Source organism: Salminus brasiliensis, chromosome 2 (genome assembly GCF_030463535.1).
Source record: "Salminus brasiliensis chromosome 2, fSalBra1.hap2, whole genome shotgun sequence".
Lineage (NCBI taxonomy): Eukaryota > Metazoa > Chordata > Actinopteri > Characiformes > Bryconidae > Salminus > Salminus brasiliensis.
In genome coordinates this window covers 14,035,013-14,056,890 of record NC_132879.1, presented here as the reverse complement: position 1 = coordinate 14,056,890, position 21,878 = coordinate 14,035,013, and the positions used below count along the sequence as shown (strand labels likewise).

The 21,878-nt window shown below is 39.1% G+C and overlaps 1 protein-coding gene across 1 annotated transcript; it reads right to left on the bottom strand.

Moving 5' to 3' along the window:
• Positions 1 to 267: 267 nt before the first annotated feature.
• On the bottom strand, positions 268 to 3,156 carry msx2a (muscle segment homeobox 2a). The gene is made up of 2 exons (XM_072673573.1): positions 2,726 to 3,156; positions 268 to 1,404 (listed from the first exon to the last, which is right to left on the bottom strand). Exons 1-2 carry the CDS (start codon positions 3,027 to 3,029, stop codon positions 968 to 970), a joined length of 741 nt encoding a protein of 246 aa, XP_072529674.1. The 5' UTR covers positions 3,030 to 3,156; the 3' UTR covers positions 268 to 967.
• Between the last annotated feature and the right edge of the window lie 18,722 nt (positions 3,157 to 21,878).

The following is a 21,878-nucleotide window of genomic DNA, read 5'->3' as shown; positions in this document are numbered from 1 at the left end:
TGAGCATGAATGCTTAAAAGCCTCTTTTCAGCAGCTCAATTTAAAAAGCATTAGCGACCTCGAAGCTGACGAGGCTGAGCTTATCTCACCTTTTCAAATCTGGGGTCATCAAACCCCCTCAAATATGTTATAACCGCATCTGCAGTTTCACGTAAAACTGGCCCGTATTGCTTTTTTTTCTCTTTGTTCCTCCTTGGTAAAAGTCAACATTAGCTTGTGATGTGGGACTCCTGATTCAAATTGACTTCATTGACGGTTTCCTCTGAAAGTCAAATTTAATGAAAATCACATATACATTCACCAATTCGATGCACAAACATATATTACAGTACATTTCTTTCTTATATAAATATATTTATGTGTCCACTACACAAAACAAGGCTATAATTGGGCTTTGTAAGGTCATGTTGGCTTTCTCGTGGTTTGTAAAAAGATCAAAATACAGAAAAGCACTTGGTGAAGGCATTAAATTCAATAGTCAATGAAATGTAAAATACTGATCTCTGCTTAACAATTCTCATAACATGCTTTGTATGCTGGATATTAAGAGTCGCTCATTCGTGCCACTGTAAATACACATCAGTTATTACAAACGTTCTGAGAAGCACTAAGTGACACCAGACCTATCTATCACTGTTTATCAACCTTCAACCTTCCCAGTTCAAGCCTCAACCAAGTACTGTAGTTCAGTATATCCAGCATCTGAACTTGCATAGTCTTCAGGATAAGGTGCATTCGGGAAAGGTCTCCTCAAACCGCGGCCTATTAAGACCTTTCGTTTGAGGCACCACATTACATTTGCATTGTCACAGTTGTTTTCAGCTGGTATCGATGGAAATACATTACACGTGGACTTGACTTGCCACTTGTGTTACATTTCAGCCAATCCGGCAAAAATGTTTAGGCACCACTGATTCAGAACCAGTCCACCAGTCTCGGTTTGAGCAGAAATCCTCGCGACTGCCTCTCAGGACAGATGATACATATTATAGGTGGCAGGCGTGGAGTACATCCCAAGCGGAGGCATGGGGAGCATGTATCTGTGGAAGGGGAACTGTCCCGAGTGTCCGTAGAGGAGTGCTGCTGCCGCTTGTGGTTGTGCACTGAGAGGGAATGGTAAAGAGAGGCCTGAGTGCAGCACAGGCTTTCCGGCCATTTTGAGTTTCTCCATTTCGGCCTCCTGCAGACGCTTGGCTTTGGCTCGTCGGTTCTGGAACCATATCTTCACCTGCGTCTCGGTCAGACAGAGAGAGCTGGAAAACTCGGCCCGCTCAGCGATAGAAAGGTACTGCTTCTGCCGGAACTTTCGTTCCAAGGCCAGAAGCTGACTGGTGGTGAAGGGAGTTCGTGGCTTGCGATTCGTCTTGTGCTTTCTGAGAGAACACGTGGCTGGACTCAACTGACCTGCAACATGGGAGAAACCACAGAATGCCTCATTCCTGATCTCAGAAAATGCACAAACGCAATTAAATCTAAATGTGTTCAAAGCATGTGCTTAAATGCAGACTTGATCATAAATACCCCTGCTTTACTCAGTAACCAATTTCAGCACGTAACCAACTTTCAGTTCATTACAATTTTAGAATTATTATTATATATTATAATGTACAGACGCTTAATTGCTCCACATTTACACCACAGTTCCAAAAACAGAGGAATTAATGATAAGAAACATGCTATTTAATTATTTACCATATAAAATACACCACTAAACTATAATATATTTCAAATGATGTGTTATACTACTATTCTATAGTCTTTTATTCATATTACTGCAATAATCTATTATAAAAGCTGGGTGTTTTACTGTATAAAAGTATACTGTGATATTGAGAGACTGTGTCACTGCCTTTCAGTTTCAGCAACATAATGACATAATATCCAGGAAATGCAGTGTTCCTGATGCCGAGCTGCTTGGTTTTAGCTATTAAAGTTTATTTTGTTTATTTTCTCAAACTATTTAGGAGCTCATTTTAAAATTAGAACATAAACCACGTTAGTAACAACAAGCTCTTCTATGTTTGCAAGATATTTTTAGCATATGGTAGCCAGCAACACAGTCAGAAAACAAGGTCTAGTTATCATCTCTATTCAGCACTGTTCAGCAATACGTTTCTGACAATAAACAGAACCGCCCATGCTCACATATGTGCAGAAGCAGCGAGTGCAGAATGTGCATCACCAGCACTGAAGATCAGGAGGTACAGGTATGATCATGGGATCACTGGGAAATGTTTGGAAAATATCCTTTTATTTAATTTGATCAGTATCTTTTAGACTTAATTTTGGGTGTTTTACCTCTGTATGATATTCCAGCTAAAGTCTAAAGTAGTCTATGGTTAATTGATCATAATAAATAGTAAAACTGTTTATAGACATTCTGTAATTATTTCTGCAATATAATTTAATAAGGCTTTTATTTGAATGTAGTTCTCATAAATCTTTAATATAACTGTACATTAAGGATTTAAAGGTATGGTAGTTTTCTCTAATAAGGCTTTATTATTACTGTAGTTCCATCTGATAAGGCTTTAATATTATGGTGGCTCTCCATCATAAAGCTTTAATATTACTGCAGTTCTCTCTCATAATAATCTGCAATTGTCAATTGGCTTTAATATTACTGTAGATCTTCCTAGCCAGGCTTTATCTCGACGCTGCTGTATGTTTAAGCTGACATAAGCTCTTGTATTCGGGGAATTCCTCCCTGGTTAAAGCTACGTACGTGGTGGAGGCGACGCAGACGAGGACTTCACCCAGGAAGCATCATCTTGATCCGAAGCCTCCGACTTCACTGGCGACGAGGGTCCAGGGGGTCTGCGAAAGCCCTCTGCCTCGCCCGGCTCTTGGTGGAGAACCACAGAAGGTCTGGTGGTGAACGGGCTGGTGCGCTGGAGCCTCCCTCCCCCCGGCGCTCCTCGGTCCCGCATGAGGGCTTCCACGCTGAAGGGCAGGCTCGACACGAGCCGCTGCGGAGACGCTGGAGGACTCCGCTCCTCTCGCTCTTCTCTCCGGAGCTCCGTGGCCATCCCTGGGCAGCTTCCTCAGCGCACTCCGCTCTGAATAACGCATGAAACGCACTGCTCTCCTAACACCCCTATAGCAGGGCTCAGTCTTCCCAGAGCGAAGAGCAGCTCCCCGTTCCTCCACTTTTTACCCTCACCATCAACTCCAACTCTAACATCAACTTCAGCCACATGTTAGCAGCGCTCCAAGTCTGGGCCAATGAGAGAGCAGCCTGGAAGACGGACGCGTCTCATTGGCTGCTTGAGCACCGATGACGGACCACTCGTCTACACCAACCTGTCAATTTCATTTCCAGAGATTTACTCAGGGGGGGAGTGGGAGGCTGAGAGCACACCGATCAACTCATTCGACCTGTTCACATGATTTTGGACAACAATAATACATTAAAAAGGTTTATGGGTTATTTGTTCAGTCATATGTACATGTCAGGGCATTCATGCATTGTGCTGAGGCTTAGGTAACTATGCTTTGTAAGTATAGCACTAATATACAGAACTAAATACTATTCAAAAATATACCAAATATACAGAAATATACTAAAAATAGACAGAAATATAGGGTCCTATGTATAGAAACCTGTACTACTTACAAATCTTTTAAACAAAGGACAAAATAATATACATATCATATATATATATATACATGTATTTCCTATTGTCATAGTATTTACACCGGGTACAGGGTAGCTACAGGGTTCAAAGGATGGATAAAACTAAATATATATATATATATATATATATATATATATATATATATATATATATATATATATATATATATATACATATATATATATAGGTGTGTGTGGACAAAAGGTAGCAGTTGTGTAACCATGACCGTGCAGAAAGAGGGCTACAACCAAGATGTGAGGATTTGCAATTATAATATAATAAGGAATTCAGTTACACACAATAAATGCAAGCTATGGGCTTTGGCTGATGCTCTAAGTGACTTACATACACATCATGCTACACAGGTAGTAGGTCACTTACTGGTGTAGCTTGGTGTGGTTGACCGACCAGCAAAAGGAACCCCAGTGTGCCACGGGGAAGGCAATGCTGCTAACCACTATATACTGCACCAACCACCAAAACAGGTAAAGCTTCAGACAGTAACTTCTAATAAATTGACTAGTAACTTTACAGCAAAGTAAATTGTTATATGTACATTGTTATATGTTTTGAGACAAATAGTAGTTTTCACATGATCACATCGTTCATTTAAGCCCAAATGTTACCCAGCTATGTGATGATATGCATTATTATTATGAGTTATACTATTTGAAAAGCCCCATTCTTGAAAAAAAATCTAAGCATAATTGTGAGCAGTGTCAGGATTTCCGAGTGTAAGGAAATCCCAGGATTTCCATTCAAGTGGATCAGGATCGGGACATCCCCACTTCATCTCAGGAAGGGCTTCTTAAATAGTTCATTAGTGGAGGCCGATGTGTTAGGAGTTTGGGTGGGGGGGAGAGGGGGGTCTAAAACGTGCTGGGCAGTGGCACTCCAAGACTAGGTCTAAGAGCCACGGGTTTACAGAACACATCAGATTATAATGTAGATATAACATCGAGAGGAAGCTTTCAGACAACTTTTAATGAAAGTCAATGTAAAAAGATTTGGGAGAATTGTGATACAATGTAAAGAAGAACTGCCAGAATAAACTGATGTCAAAAATTACTTGATTTTGTTTTGTGCACAGTGACAATATAACCCTTCATGGGCTGAGGAATTTAGGTATTTGGAGGAACTTTGGAAGATCTTTCCAAACATGTACACTCTTGTACAGACCTGCTTGCTAAAGGTCAACGGTATAAAAGGAAAATGCAAGAAGTCAGTATGTGATCGAGTTGAACTTTTGAACAGCAATGAGAGTAATATACTGGATGAGAGCAGTGTGATTGATAAAGGCAGTCCCTTCCCTTCATGTGCTTCTCATAGCAAACTGTGAAAGGCACTTGGAGCGGGATTAGCCCTGCCTGAAAATTACTGTCATTATATTGTTATTATTAACACCTTGTAATTAGGCCTTTGGAATCTGGTTCTTTTAACCAGGATTTAACAGTAATGACACTAAATTGCTACCTTCCTGAGGTGTATGGCGCCCACTCTGATTTGCTTGAGACGGTCATTTTAAAAGCTATGAATTTTGCTCTGCTGTCATTTGAGCTTCAGTCTTTAGGCCGTGCTGTCTTGGCCACTGAGAGCGCAACTCCTAGAGGGTGGACAGCGGGGAGCTGCGTTTGTCAGTCCTGCTGAACGCCGGCCACCGTTGTAGCGCAGGGGTGGAGCGAACCTTCTTTGACAAATGAAACTGTAGTAGATTATTGTTTATTGCAAATATGATTTTAAATTGAAGACATCCTCAAGCTCCACGCTTATCCCGGACGTCCACCGACAGCTGCGTCAGATAACAGGATTTAGGACGTGTCGGTGACAAAACATACTTCAAGTGAAGAGTGAAGCCTTTCCTTTATAACACACACACACTGCAGTAATTATTTGATTCTCTCTGGGAATGCAACGGCACAGGTCCAAAGCAATACTTAAGTGCCTCCACTGAGTCTGGGCTCCAGTGCACTTATTACAGCCCTTGAGGGGAAGGCTGCTCTGTAATCGTGACAGGTTTAATGCCCTAGCGAAGGCCTCGGCTTATGGCTTCATTAAACTTTATGAATCGCTGTGTTCACAGCTTGACTTGTTGGTGTAAATGCCTGTAAATCAATTAAGAACCCGCCTTTTCATCTCTTTTTGTGGAATCCTTCGGTTAAAAGCCGTAATTAAGGGGCACTCCTGGGTGAAAAATCAGAGCAAACTTGTTCCTCTGTGGCTAATTTGGTGTCATTTAGGTTACTTAATGAGAAGAAAGAGAAGGCATAATTAGGAGGAAATTCTATTAAGGTAGGAGAGCTGCTCCAGGAGCAGAACACTCATTAGTAGCTGAAGGGAGAATACTCTGTATTTAGTTCTGTCAGATAATTACTTCCAATATTATCACACTTCATGCGATACTAACCAACGACCCAGGGCGGAAAGAACAAAGAAGCTCGTAAAAACATATATAGGAGGAGGTGGCTGGGTAAACATCTTTTACAGAGGTTTCAGGACAAACAGAAATCTTCTTTTACTTTCACAATTTCCTATAAAGATCAGACAAAAAATGGATTGTTGCAGAATGAAAATACTGTTTTAAAATGTAGGCCTCTTTCCTCTGTCTATATAGTCCTTAAGTGGAAAAACCTGCTCATTGTCTTTGTCACAAATATATATATATATATATATATATATATATATATATATATATATATTATATCCTTGCTTATTAAGCAGTGTTTAAGCCCAGACTGCTTTTAGAATGAGGCACAATATAATTAAGATACATCAGCCCTAAAAGCACAGACTGATTTATTTAAGCCATAATTAACCCATAAAAACATGACAAGTGAAACTCATAAATCAATTAAATGAATGAATGAAATTAATTAAACATACACTAAACAGCCATAACATTAGCACCACTGGCATCTACATTGGAGTCTGTCAAGGGGTGGGATATACTAGTCAGCAAGTGAACAGTCAGTTCTTGAAGGTGATATGATAAAAGCAAGACAAATGGGCAGGACGACTGGGACAGAACATCTCCAAAACATCAGGCAGGGGTATTTCTGGAATGCAGTGATCAGCACCTACAACCAGGGTCATGATCACCTCAAAGGCTCATTGTTGCCATCCACCCCACAGCTCACAGCATTTACCCGGACCTACTGATAATGCCTTAATGCCAGATAGGTCAGATCTGTTGTGGCAGTACAAAGGGGACCTACTTAATATAAGCCAAGTGGTATTAATGCTTTGGCTGATCAGTGTAAAACAAAATGTAAGATGTTGGCCACCAGCAAAACATGACCATATAATATAACTGCAGTGCAGATTATTTTAAAGAGCCTATTCTTCGTACTGTAGGCCTGTGCATTTCCTCACATTATTATAAGGTATTATAAGGTTCTTTAAACCTATTCAATTATAAAAGGTTCTTCACACTTACAAATCACTTTTAAACCTGATTCATTAGGGAACCAAGGGTGCTTCTGTGGCATTGGACAGTGTCACCGTTTTTAAAGAGCACTCTTAGGAGCAACAATACTATGATGACACACTAATACAGTAAAGCCTGCTGTTCACTACTGTTAGTACTACTGTACTTTTTCTACAGTCTTCTTTTGCATTTATTTTTTTCCTGCTAACAACATTTGGATGGTTTTGGTCATAAAACCAATCGTAATACAATTTCCTGACTTCCTGAACAGGTCGTTTTATTTACTGTGCCTTGGCTGGTATATGTAAATGACGTTTGTTCTGATTGGCTGCTTTGTTTTCTTTCTTTCTTCTTTCTTTCTTCATTTAAAAAGAAGTCTGGGCAGATTCCCTCCTTATAAACTGCTTATAAACCCATCAGACATATTTTTGACACAATGTAAAGAACAACTACCCAATTCACATCATATCTATGGGTTTATTTTGCTAATTTTGATGACTGGTTGCAGTAGTGTCATTTTGCTTTTTAGTGTACCCTGGTCTTTGGCTGAAATACTATAGGTAATTTACCTACCATTTACCATTTACAAAAAGTGGATAAGTGGATAATTTTCATGTTGAATGTAACTGCCCACTGTACATATGTATATATATATATACACATATCTAAATGCCCACCCCAGTATGGGATGCTGGTAATTCTGGCCACTGCCTTGAATTGAATTCAAAGTCTGTCAGAGCAAAAGTGAGAGACTAAAGAACTAAAAGCTAGAACCCTCTTAAAACCAAAGGTGTTTCAAGTGGTTCTTTGTGTAATGCCATAGAAGAACCACTTTTGCTTACCTAAATAACCCTATTTATTCATTTGTAAGTGCGAAGAACCTTCTAAAGGTCTGAAGAACCATCACTTGATTGAACGTTTCTTTACCAGTATATACCAGTTTTTACCTTCACATAGTTCTTTTTGCAACCAACAGTGCTCCTTCTACAACAACTCACAAACAACCATTTGAACCACCTTTTTTTAGTTTTAGGTGTATTTTATAAACATCCAAAGCTTCATATGATGCTAATGCTTTGAAAGCACTCCATAGCGATGTGTTAATCTGCCCACAGCAAGTAAACATACAAACCAGGGCTTCGATTCTCCAAACAAACGTCTCCTAACAAAGGTTATTTTCCCTTCTGCAAAACTTTCAGAGCAGTGAAACAATTAGCTTTGGGGATTTTGATTATCTCATAGTAATGCTGATACCATCTGTATGAAGGTCCTAGGAGAGCAATTTATTCTATGCCTTTTAAGAGATTATGATGATTGTTTTTCTCCTCTTTCCCCCTCAGGACTTTTTCCTCTCGCTATAAATGTCATGTTTTGGGAGGGCCTGAAACAAAAGAGGCACAAACCAGAAGGACGACTGAAACGGTAAACAAAATCAAAGTCCTATTGCAGTTCAAAGATGTGAAAACGAGAGCACGGTGCTAAGTATATCGAAGCGATTGCTCTGTTTAGAGAATGCGCTGGGTAATGGAGTGCAGTGTAAACCATTTGGCCATCTATGTTTATTTAAACGTGCTATATGTTCAGAGACATTTGCTCCACAACTCAACAACCTGGTGAGGTAGCGCGTCATACATGAGTCGAGGGAACTAGTGACTAATTATTTTGTGAAGTATTAGACTTCGTGGGATACATCCAGACTGGGACAGGGCGCTTATTTCTTGCTCTTTTAGCCTGAAGGCTGCACTGTGTACTTTTCAAACACCGCAATCTTTCTCAATATCCAGTCAGAGTGTGTGCAGCCACAAACGGGATTTAAACAACCTTGATTGATGAAAGTATTTAAGAATCAATCAGCTTCACTTACACGCCCATACCACGCTAGATGAGTGTGGGAAGAGTGTGTAATGTGTGTGTGTTAGCTGCGATTGTTTTTTGAGGTTTTCTATGTAGAGTAACATTACCAAACCGACACAGCTCAAAAACAATGTCTCTTGAAAACAACATTCTTTTTAAGAGCCTTAATCAACCAATTTGCAGTCATGATGTTCAACCCAGATATTAAACCCGACCCTACCTGACCTTACTGCAAATCCTTTATTTTTACAGAGCCAAAATGTCAATATTTTCAATTTGTAATGTACAAAAAGGCATTCAGACGTTCTTCAGGGGTTCTTTAAGGGAAATTGTGATTAAATGCAAAAAAAATAATAATGCAGAATTCAGTCATTGAGATGTTTTATGGGTTTAATGAAAAATGGTTCATTGTAGAGAATCTTAGTATTGGTGATAAGAACCATGCGCTATGAACTTTTCCTGTCTTCTGACTTGTGCATGTAATACTGATGAGGGTAAAATAGTGGTAAATAAAACGAACAGCTGTTTCCTTTGGGGACTAGAAAATACCTTGCATATACTTTTCCAGCATGAATGCATTTACAAAAGTATTACGACCAATATCTTCACAAAGGTCCAGATTCATAAAATGTCAATAAGTCCAAGTCTGCACAGCACTTCCTCTTCTACATTACTGTGTTTTCATATGTGGCTTTGAAAAAGCCATTACAACTCATATTTAGAGGTTTAGAGGTTAGCACATTCTAATAAAAGAAGCAGATATACTGTTTGGTCGAATATAGAAATAAATAAACAACAGGAAACAATATTTGGTAAACATATATTATCAATTGTAATTACAATTATTGTTAGAAAAGCCAAAAAAAAAAAAAAAAATTAAACTCACTTGACTCTGAACAGTGTTAGGATTAGGGCCAGTGAGAGGGGAGTTTATGATTATGACCAGGGTAAGGGTTGGATTTGGGTTTCAGGTTGAGGTTAAAGTTAGGGTTATAGGAGAAATTAAAGATAAACTATATTGACAAAGGTTTTCGGACGTCTGTTCATTAATTTTTTCTTCCAAAATCAAGGGTGTGAAAAATGGTTTCTCCTGCACTCTACTAGATTTTGGAGTATGGCTGTGAGGATTTGATTACATTCAGTGACAAGAGCATTAGTGAGGTCAGGGTGTTGGATAATCACCATCAAAATCATTACCATTACCAAATCATTTACCACTGGGTTCATTCGTGTGAAATATGTTTTGTGTGATGGTGTTGTCAGCATTTAAATGAGGGAAGAGCTGTACTCTTCAACAATCCTCCTTTATCAACATGAAAGATCCGAGATTCATTTTATGAACCTGCCTCAGTACCTCCGTCGTTCAGGCTGCATATACTGTATGTAACCGCTTATCTTCTATAACTGCTTTCTGTGTTATAGTTTTTAAAAGCATTAAACTCTGCTTTCTGCTTTCTATCAGCTACCACTATACTACTCTGAGAACAGAACAGACACTCTGAACGACTTTGTTTACAACTTCATCATTTGACTATGCAGAAACTTTGAAAAGTTGGTGGAATTCCCCTTTCAACAATCACACTGCCTGATGCTCTAAAACAGCCAATTTCTGTCCGTCAGGCTACACTGAAATGTAAGCAGACCATTACACACAATTGGAGCCCCAGGAGACAGAGCATTAAAAGAGCAGATAGCTCCACTTTTAGGGCTGGATTGCACCACAGGAACATTTTTGCTCCGTCCTGTGCTGTGCTTGGCCCCTATACTTATCACTGCAGACAAATAAAAACCGACAGAACAACACCCTGGAAGCCAGTCCAAACACCAGTGACAATGCAGTTGTGCAGTACTGCTTGGCTAAGCATGCCCAGAGAAACACGATTGGCTGCACTTAAGTCTGAACCAGTGTCATGACCACTTGAGCTCAAGCTCACACATCAAAATTAAAGCACACACACCGGGCCAGCGCTAATGCTGCCGACACAGCTGGACTAGCTGCCTCTCGGCTGTCTGGATCCGGCTCCAGCCCTTATCGTGCTCTCATCAGCGCTTGCACGACGTATGGCGCCAAAGCTAACTCCCACCTTCCACACCGCTCACAGCCCTCCAGGCAATGGACAATTACACCTGTGCGCTAGCGGTTACAGAAGGAGTCATTTCAGGGAACGAGCTGTATGACAAGCTAATTATCAGTTAAATGTCACAATGTGAATTTACAGGCCCAAGACCGCTGTTCAATGAAACGCTTTCAGTTGGGGGTCAATGTGTTTTCCTTTAAGAGTCAATTTCTGAAACCAGGTCCACACCAAGTGGAAATGATCATTTGAAAACTTTCAGTTTTAATTGTCTGTTGTATTTACTATAAACACATTTTCCAACCTCACTAAACATCTAACAACATTTACAAGATCTTTCAACAGTAAATTATGATTTTTGGGGGGTGAATGTCATTAAAACATTAAAAACCTGCTACTGTTTATAGCTTAAGGCATGAAGTTAAAGACTGTGGGACTGTGAGAGCCATGTCAAAGCCTTCAGCTTGTGTCTCTTAAGGTAGTCCATTGTGTGTCCATTTTTTAAGACTAGTTTAGGATCGCTATCTTAATGAAGAAGCCATTTTTTCATTTTCAGCTTTTTTTTTTTTGCTACAATGTGATGTTTACTTGCAGAATTTACTGGTATTGAATCCATTCTTTCCTCTACCAACGAAATTTTCCCTGTGCCACTGGCTGCAACTCAACACAAAAGATGATCGATCCACTTACATGCTTAACAGTTGGAGAGGATTTCTTTTCATGAAGTTCTGCACCTTTCTTTCTCCAAACAAACCTTGCCAAAATGCTTTTGCCTGTAACCCTTAAAGTGAAAAACGCAACTTCTTCACTTGCAATAGCATTTCTTATGAGCCAATTCAATTGTAGCTAAATAATATATTTAAGCTTGAAACACTTATTGTGAGAGTTTTGACCCTAATAAAAGACACTGGATATTGTGGAATCCAGTGATTTTTTTTGAGAGAGATTATTACAGTGATGGTTTGACCAAAGGCACTATATGAATACTGCTCTAGAAGAGCACTGTTTAAAACAGTAGTAACAGTCATCTTGAATCTGGAATGTTTATCATACTCTTGTCCACAACAGTGTCAGAAGCCACATCAGCAACTCTACTGAATGTATCTTCTTACTCCATAAGGAATATCATATGTAAGTGTGATTTAAGTGTGAAAAACGCACAATGCTAAATTGCCCCATAAGGTCTAACTACTTGTTAACGACATTAGGCTTGTGGCTCCAGTGAAAAACTAAAGAAGCAAACTTCAGACAGCAAACATGTCTTGGTTAAGGAAGAAAATTGCGACTTTTGTCAATTTAATTGAAGGCTGGACCATCGCTTTACTTCAGGGTGGGCTGCCATCACACATCACAAAAGCTGTTTATGCTGACCCTATGTAAAGAAATCTGCATTTTGGGGCCCTTCTGGGTATCTTTTGGATTTCCTCTACATATAAACTAGTCTATTCATGCAGATTGAATTGAATTGCATTTAAATGTACATAATGTTTCTCATCCTGCCGCCCTCTCTTTCAGCCTTGACCTACGCATGTAAACATGAGTGAGTAAAAGGTTGATATTATGGCTGCACACATCAGAGGGTTCAGTCTCAAGCTCAGGTCCTGGAGGTCTAGGAGGCTAAATAGTAGACTGGAGTTTACTGTTTGTACTCTAAAACACCCAGTTCAGCTTTTGAAAGGCTTAAATGAAAAATGCTAAATCGGGAAATTCCCTAACTTTGGCAGTGTTGTAGCCGACCAAAAACAAGGCTCAAAAATGGAAAAAGAAAGCAATTGGTTTGTGCCAAATATTTTTCATTCTTGATTTCCAGCTCCAACATAATGCTTCTAAATTATTCAGAACAAAATAATAATAATACAAAAAAACAGATCTGTTGCTTTTACAAAGACCTAGTATAATAGAGTAGGTTTGGAAAGCTATTAGTTGCAGCAGTTGCTTTCGCATTGATGAAGACATGGTTCAAGCTCAGTTAAGGTTGGCAAAATGAACATTTAATATTTTTTACCATATTGCCCACCTCCTAATTCACACACTAAGGCTGTGAAGCTGTACCTGTTTTGAATCAGTGAATAGCACCAACATATACGCAAATAAGCCAAAACATTAATGCCTAAGAAAGCTGATGGTCATTTGTGTGCCACAAAATAAGCTCACTCTACAGGACATTTGAAAGTGCCCTGTAAAATCTAGTCATGTCTTTTAACTTCTGTATCCAGCAGGTATCCTGCCATCCAAGTGATGTAAAAGAAAAATGGCCTCCTTCTACCATTGCTCCATGATTCAGACCAGATGCTTGTGGACCCATTGTAGGCATTTTTTGAGGGTGGACAAGGGTTAGCCTGGGCATTCTGACTGGTCTACAGCTACACAGGGCGTCCTGCATTGTGAGGTATTCCTCTTGTCTTTGGAGCTCTGTCAGTAGTTACCAACTACAGCTGACCAGGAGCATAGGTCTTTACGCCTGACAATTCTCCTGCATCGAACATGTCGACAACAAACTATTGACAACAACACAAACTGTTACTGTCTAACATACCATACCAATTCCAGACATTGACAAGCGTTGCTGTTATTGGATAATCAACGTTAGTAACTTCATTCATGAGTGCCACTAAGACTGTCAGACACAAGAACAGTTTTTACCCTCAGGCCATTACCTTCCTCAACAGCCGATCACCATCATCAGCTACAGGCCATAGATACTACTGATAAACTATTACAACTCTTATCATACAGTTACTGCATTACTGCACCATTATTCATGTATACACTGCTGTGCTTACACAATATTTAATCTGTATAGTGTTGCAGACTGCTGTTCTGTGAAAAACACTGTAAAGCACACTGTATAGAAATGTCCTTCTATTATCTATGTATACTGTGTATACTACTGGTCTCTGTATATTGTGTATTGTCAGTAAATTATATGTAGCTGAATATTGTTAATACCAGAGAGACACCAACAGCCGGAAACAAATTCATTGTGTGTGTGAACATACTTGGCCAATAAATCTGATTCTGAATGATCTTAATGTTCTGGCTAATCTGTGTAACTATGAAATGGCCCATACTAATTTTGTTAAATCAACTTGTAAAATGAATTAGATCACTCAAGATGTGATGTTGATCCAAAAACATTTGGGTTCTTGAAGTTCTTGGAGACATAAATAGTAGTGGGCTGGTGGGCTCTGAAAATAACCACTAACAGATTGTAATTGGATGTTTTTGCTCTGAAACAGTTAAATATTCATTGTGTTTCTGGTTTTGTTCCTAGCAAAGCTTTAAAAATCCATTTACCAGACCTTTCTTGGGAAGATATTGACGAATGGGGCCCAAAACGAAACCAGAAAACACCAACCCAAAATATGCAGCCAACAGCTTTCCATTGGTCAGAAACTGACCACTGACCAAGGGCTAGAAATGACTAACAATAACTATGCAGACAAAGATGATCTGCAGACACAGTATCTAACTGAACACCTACAACACCTGTGTCCAGGTCGGTGTCTGATAAAGTGGCCAAAAAGAGCATTTGTTGTATATTAAAGCATTTGTATGTGTTGTACAGCAGCTTTTCTATTTCCTTTTTTAAGAATACAGACACTTTCAGTTAGACATTTTCTAGTTTTCTTAAATTTATTCTTGAGCAACAAAACAAAAACAACAAAAAGTCTACATCAGATTCATGATGTGTTTATAGACCGCAGAAATGTTCACAGTGCTGCTCTTATAATGATGGAGCCATTTGTCCATTTGTGAACGTCAGAATCACAGTGAAAACGTAAGAACTGTTGGTGACTAAGACCCATTGGTCTTTTCTGTTTTTCGAAACATTTCTGTGAACTGGTTCATAGTCATGATTAAAACCATGTACGTAGCCAGTGGGGACTGGCTGTAAATTGTGTGGTGATCCATTAAGAAGTGCAGGATACAAAATATTTGCTACAGAAGGTGAAAAACACTAGATTTCAACATTAAATCCAGTTACTGAAACAGGCGTGACTCTTTTTACCGTCTATGCAGCCTCCAGTAAACAGTTGTCTGTAGTCTCTTCTCCACTCTGAATGAAAGCAAAGGCAGTTCACCATTCGGTCAGTGTGCAATTGCAACTGAGGCCAAATTTCCTTCCCTGGGGCGTATAGGCTAACTGTGCAGTTTGGAGCATGGGCTAGTGCTTCCCTATTGGGCTGTGCAGAGCGGTTAGAGGGCTGATAAACAATGCCATCTGTCACACTACTCTGATTAATATGAGAAAACAAAGCAGACAGCTTCCTTGAATTAAAATCTTGAAAAAACTATCAGAAAGTAATAAAAATATCATAAAAGCAATGTCTGTAGTATTTATGTAGCGGCTTGTCTTTAAAACACACTTTAAAATATTTTTTTTGTAGTAATATATGGTATTGAATTTTAAAGATTGTTCATAGGGACCGGAAATGTCTGTATTCCTACAAATGGACATAGAAAAGCTGCTGTACAACAGGTACACATGCATTAATAAACAAAGGATACTCTTTTTGGCCACTTCATCAGACATCGTACTTGACACACCTTGTAGGTGTCCAGTTAGAGACTGCAGATCATCTTTGTCTGCACAGTTTTTGTTAGTCAGTTCTAGCTCTTCATCAGTGGTCAGTTTCTGACCAATGGAAGGCTGCTGGCTATATATTTTGCATTGGCGGACTCATCCTAGTGGTGTCACTGAGGTGATTAACCCTCAGTGTTGCACAACTGAAACAGTACTTCTGACTGAAGGCCACTAAAACTATATCTCCCGGCACTCCACACTCTAAACTACACCATAGCATCACACGTGAACGCAGGCCACAGGCCAAAATCCAACAGCATGTCGGCCTCCTATTGACATTCTTGCTGTGTGTTTTGGAGCAAATTTAACAAATTCAAGTAAGTGTTGGAGGTTTAGGATGAGTGATATTCCCCCCTCTGCAGAACACCTTTAACCTGTTTAGCGATTAAAAAAACAATACAGCTCATAAATAAAAAGATACATACATAAATTGTGTCCTTTTTATTCTACACGGTATGGACATGTATTGGGACACCTGGTCATTCAATGTTTCTTCTAAAAAAATACTTCCTGCTTCTGTTGGAGTAACTGTCTCTACTGGCTTTCTAGATTTTAGAGAATAACTGTTAGGATTTGATTGCATTTAGTGACAAGGTTGTTAGTGAGGTCAGGTTGTTGGATGGTCACTACCCTACCTCACCCCAACCCACCAGCTCACCCCAAAGATACTGGATGGAGTACTGTCATTTTAGAGAACACAGTTCCACTGCTCCATAGCTCAATGCTGGATGGCTTCATGCCCCTCAAGCCCACGCCTGGCATTAAGCATGGTGCCATTAGGTTCATGTTTATCTGCTCCAGAGAGTCCTAGACAAGCTGTGTTTGTGTGCATTAAAGTACTGAATTAGAGTGGCTGAATTAGAATTAGAACGGGTGTCCATACATATTTGGACATAGAGTGTATATCAAGAAAATGGAACCAAGGGCCCTGTTTAACGTTTAACGACAGAACAGCCCTGTTTACTCATCTATCAGGCCCAGGGCAGTCCTGCAGACCACAGGCCTGGTCATCTTTCCCTCTCCACACCACAACAATGAGACAATGAGAACTTTTTAAGACCATACTTCTGAAGGAATCAGTATTACCAGTATGTATTTAAAACAGTTTAAACATAGTTACTTTACAAACATTTGTAAACACACTGGTATAAAACATGGCATTAAACCAAGTCACTTAAATTTTTTATGTAAAAGTTTAATTAAATGTAGCATTTAAATGTAAAACTATATCCTATTTACTTTAAAGGCTGAAGTAATGTGCTAATTTATATATTAAAAAGAACACAAAAATGTCCACAAAAGCATCCGAATACAAAACTAGCCAAACCAAAACCATCTAAACCAAAAATAGCACGCTGTTTTGGCCAGCGGTTTTCTAAAACCCCTTTAAATGGGGAAAAAATTAAAAATGCATCCAGTGCTCTCAAGAGCCTGGTGGTGCTGCTGAACAGCAGAGGGTGGAGAAATTCCTGCTGGCCATCGCTTACTTAGATGTCCCTGATGGAAAAAATGATTAACGATGGCACTTCACTGAGGTTTCCACTGTTCCATTACATCACCTTAAAAGCACTGCAGGATTTCATTTCACAATGTTGGTTAAACAACAGCCAAAAAAACAAAGCTAACCCTTCTAAAAGGCTGAGAGTAAGAGCAACCTCCTAAATTTCAGTCCAACAACCTTAACATCTATCGGTCATCTTTCAAGTTGACTAAAAGGCTGTAGGATTGGGTAAAAACCAGGAATACTGAGCTCTTTGTGAGAGCTGAGAGCAAATAAACCAACAGCCAAAGAACAATTATTCTGCCTAACAGCATCTGCAAGCTTCCCGTGTCAAAAAGAAATAAACTTTAATGCAAAAGGAAGGAATCAGCTACAAACTGGCTTCAGCTTGGAAACGCTTGGAAAACCTGTACATTGACGCAGTGTGGCCCAATTTGACTGTCTTATCCCTGGAGGGATAATTGCCGTTTGTGTTTTTCCTGTTTCTCTACCCACCATTACGAAGATTATATTGAGCAGAGGTGGCTTGTGGCTCAGGAGTCATATTCCTGCAATTAAAGGCAAGGTGTGGCTCTATTTGCTTTGCACGTTTCAACATATGACCTTAAATGAGCCCAGCGGTGAAAATAATTACAGCTTAATTCGGCACTGGCGTCTATATCAAAATGACATGGTCTTAATAATGTGGTGTGGTCACAGAAGACTAAGCAGCGGTGTGTTTTCTCTTTTCGGCGGCCTCCAGCTCTAGGCTAGCTCGTCTGCTACTCCTTTTTTTTTGTTTGAAGCAGTCTGGCCAGCTCTGACTCAGCGTTTAGAACCGGTGTTGATATTAATCCGAGGATATAATCACTCGCTCCATTTTCATGCTTCAACTTCCCAAACTTGCCACACATCATCAGTCCATCTTCACCATATGCTCCGGCAGTGCGGTCCGAAAATAAAACACATAAACCCCATCAAAGAGCTGCTAGCATTATTGAACCAGATCAAGAGTGAGGTCTGATCACAGGAATAGCAGACCCATGACTTCCATCGCTTTCCATCTAATTCAAGGACTGTTTCAAAGACTAACCCAAGTCCCTATAAAATCAACTGTGTCAGAATATGAGTATGTACTGCCTCAAACATTATAAAAGTATATGTGTATGTTCCCTTTATAGTTCTCATATAGTTCATATATAAGATTAAAAAAAATATTGTTGTGAATTAATTGTTTTTGTGACATCACAAAAAAACGATGCCTTTACATAGATCATCTTATTTGCCTTATAGTCTTATAGTTTAGCCCCGCCCAGTCGCAGTACAGTTAACAGAACAAGTTACTGTGAGATCTAGTGCAGCAAATCATAAGAGAGGTAATTTACATAACAACAAGACTACACAAACAGACAACTTTGCTTAATTGACATAAACAGAGGTTGGAAAATGAACTGTGAACTTTTTTCTTATATAAAACCACTCAAACATCATACGTGGACCACAGGGAGGAGAGGCATGTGACCTGCAAGTAACCCCCCACTTTCAGCTCTGAAAAGGTTGGATTTCTGGTTGTTTGTTTGGTTTTCTTTTGTATGCAAATAACACACTATTTAAGCAGATTTGATATTTGATTTTATACAGTCAAATCTCTCAATATCTTTCTCTTATGGCATCGCTCAAAGAACCATTTAAAGTTAGTTAGTTAGTTTTAAGAGTGATTTTTTTCCCCTTTATTTTCTATACCTCTTTCTCTAACAATTCTCTGCAATAAACTTCTTATATGTGTAGCTTTATGTGGAAAAAAAGCCATGTATAAGATATCTGTTAGCTAAAAAAGCTCAAAATAATGGTGGGCAAATCTTAGATGATATGTATGGTCATATGTGCTGCGTACAGTTTCAACTTCGTATAAAATGGGTAATTTCAAGTTTCTCTGCAGTTTGTTTTATAAGTTCTACCTGACCCCATCAACACTTTATATAATGAAATGTAAAATTTTCCCCACTGTGATCTTTATTCTAATGGTTAAACTGACACCTACACATGTACTAGGCCTGTCCTAAAGTTGCAAGATGAATGGTGTTTTCCTTCTTCTCAGACCTACTACCCATTCAGTAGTTTCTTTTAAATCACTCACCTTTAACACTATGTAGTCAGCAAAAATGTATCCAGTGATTTTGTATAACTGCATTTGTATATATTTGTGTTTAGTTGTTCTATTTATATATATATATATATAATAACATGTAGGTGGCTTTATGGTGGCTTTTTAGGGGCTTTTCCAGAGTGGAGGAGGATTTGTGTTTAGCTGTTCTATTTGTTCTGTTTATTGTTCTATTTTGGTTTTGTGTTAATATAATATAACCATATTTTATTTGTATTTGATAAAAATAATTAATCATGAAATTTACTACAGTTGTCTGTATCTCTTGGTCACCCTTCTAACCACTTATATTCAGCCTGCCACTGTTTTATTTAATTTTTATATGGATTTGGTCAGTTTTACTTACTTTTTGGCCTTTTATTTTATTTTCACATTTTCATAGTTTATTTAAATTAATTTTATACTCTTAAAGTCAACTTTTGACTACTATTATGACTTATTTGTTTTCTATCAAATATGTTTCGATAATATAGAAATATGTCCCATTTATTCATTCCATATTTAATGTATCAACTCGGCTACACTGTAAATGTACTGGTTCTTAAATATTCAGCACTGGCAATAGAATAATGTTAGCTTAACCATTTCCAAAGCTCTCACTGAGGGAGATTGCAGAAATTGCAGTTACCATAATACCCTTCATATTCACTTATTATCCAGATACCTTTACCAGTAATGCTCCAACTGTGTGTCATTCATATATGCAGCTCTTAGGAAATCAGAACCTGCACTCCCACAGAGTTTTCACTCCCAAAACTAAACTAAAAAAAGTCAACGATAAACTAAATGATCACAGGAATGTTCCACTTTGGCATCTGTAATTTAGACATCGCTGTATTCTATTAGCTTCTGAACTGCACAAGGTCTTCACACAACTTCACACTGAACCCCTTCCTGTTTAATTACTGGGTAAGGATGTGAAAGAGACTCTAGTTTACCGAATCAGTTCTTCCCTAGCGTAAATCATGTGAGCTGCTGGTGGAACTTAACTAACCGTACAGTGGCTGGAGTGCACTGAGAATCAGAAGTTCTTCTAACCATGTTTTTCTAACCAATACCTAAATGTAGCTCAGTTGCTTTATTCACTAATTCACTACATTAAATGAAGAGGAAACGGATGAAAAAAAAACCCAAAGGAGATTAAACAGATTAAACATAAAGCACTGCGCTGAACTAAAGCTCATTCCGTAAGGGAAAACAGGGCACATAAAAAAGGTTACCACAACATCTAATCAGCACAGGCGCCCAAGAGAGAGGCCTCAACAGCCAAAAGGGCCGCTGAGCATAATCAAGCACTAGAAATATATTGCTCCATTATGAAGCATTGGCTTGACAACTTGATTAATACCTTTCCACCTTAACTGCTATGAAGCTGTTTACACAATAATGTCTGTTTCATTTGATCCCTCAGACAAACAGTGTGTGTGAGCAACATGATGCCCTACGCTATAGGCATGTCACACTCAGTTCAATGAACACTGTTCATATGATTTTAATAAACATGGTCAGGATTCTTCCTGGAAATATTCTGGCTTTGTCTTTATTAATACTTGAAAAGGTGGTTTGACACAAATGTCTGACAGAGGCAGGATATAAAGAAGGGTCATACATACCTGAACTATACTGGTTCGTCCTGCACCACTCATACAGCTGACTTCTGTCCCGATTGTTCAGCATTCGAGTGTTGCAAGTTATTCCGGGTGGGTTCAGAGTCACTTTTCGTTGTATAGGAATTTACTGACTCGGATTTCTTTACAGTGGTGGTGACAGGAACCAGGTGTCACCATGACTACAACACAAATATAACCATTTCATTTACTTTCCGAAACCACCAGTGAACCTACACGCGTCTTCTGAGTTGTATATGGAATGTTTCTGATGGTAAACTAGTGGAAGATCTGAAGAATTCAGCTCTCTTCTCTCTTCTCTCTTCGGGCACAACATCCCCCCACCATGTATGAACCTAAAGAAATGCGCCTTAGAGCATATGCTTTGTCAAAACTCATGTCATGAAGTATCATAATACGTTTGTGTGATGCAGCTCTTCAAGGCAGTAAACTCTTCTGACAGCTGAGCCTATTCGCCACCACTGTATGAACAGTTCTAACTATGTTCGGTTCTCTAGAGTGGAGCCTTTCACACCAAACCACTCTGAATGACTATGTTTACATCTTAATGACTTAATGACAGAATTATACAGAAATTTGAAAAACCTAAAACGCAGTGGAACTCTCCTTTAAGATTTAGCCTGTGAGCACACTGGATTGGACGAGCATAATCACAGGAACGTGAGAACACGTCAATGCTCCTACAGAAAGAAGCACTCAACTGCAAAGACCGTCCACACTGATCCTTTCATAAGTGATCTCAGCCTGAAAGAGTTTTCATGACAAGCCTCCCGAGACTCCAAAACCTCACTTTACATAAGTACGGCTACATGTAAACACCACATAGACACCACACAGAAACATGCCACAGTAATAGAAACACCCTCAGTCATCAAAGAGGGCCTGTAATGTCCACTTCAGGCCACAACCCTGATGAAAAGGGGTCTGTGGAGAAGCTGACTGTTCCAATTAAGGCTACATGCACTTGCAATGCTGCGCAAAGAATGTTTTGTGAGGCTTCTGCACTTCCAATTTCAACTATTCGAAG

Excerpts from the sequence above, each read along its gene's own strand:
- msx2a (XM_072673573.1), bottom strand. The coding sequence starts at position 3,029 with ATGGCCACGGAGCTCCGGAGAGAAGAGCGAGAGGAGCGGAGTCCTCCA. Across the intron at positions 1,405-2,725 it reads GTCTGCGTCGCCTCCACCAC|GTCAGTTGAGTCCAGCCACG; the intron begins GTACGTAGCTTT and ends CCCATGTTGCAG.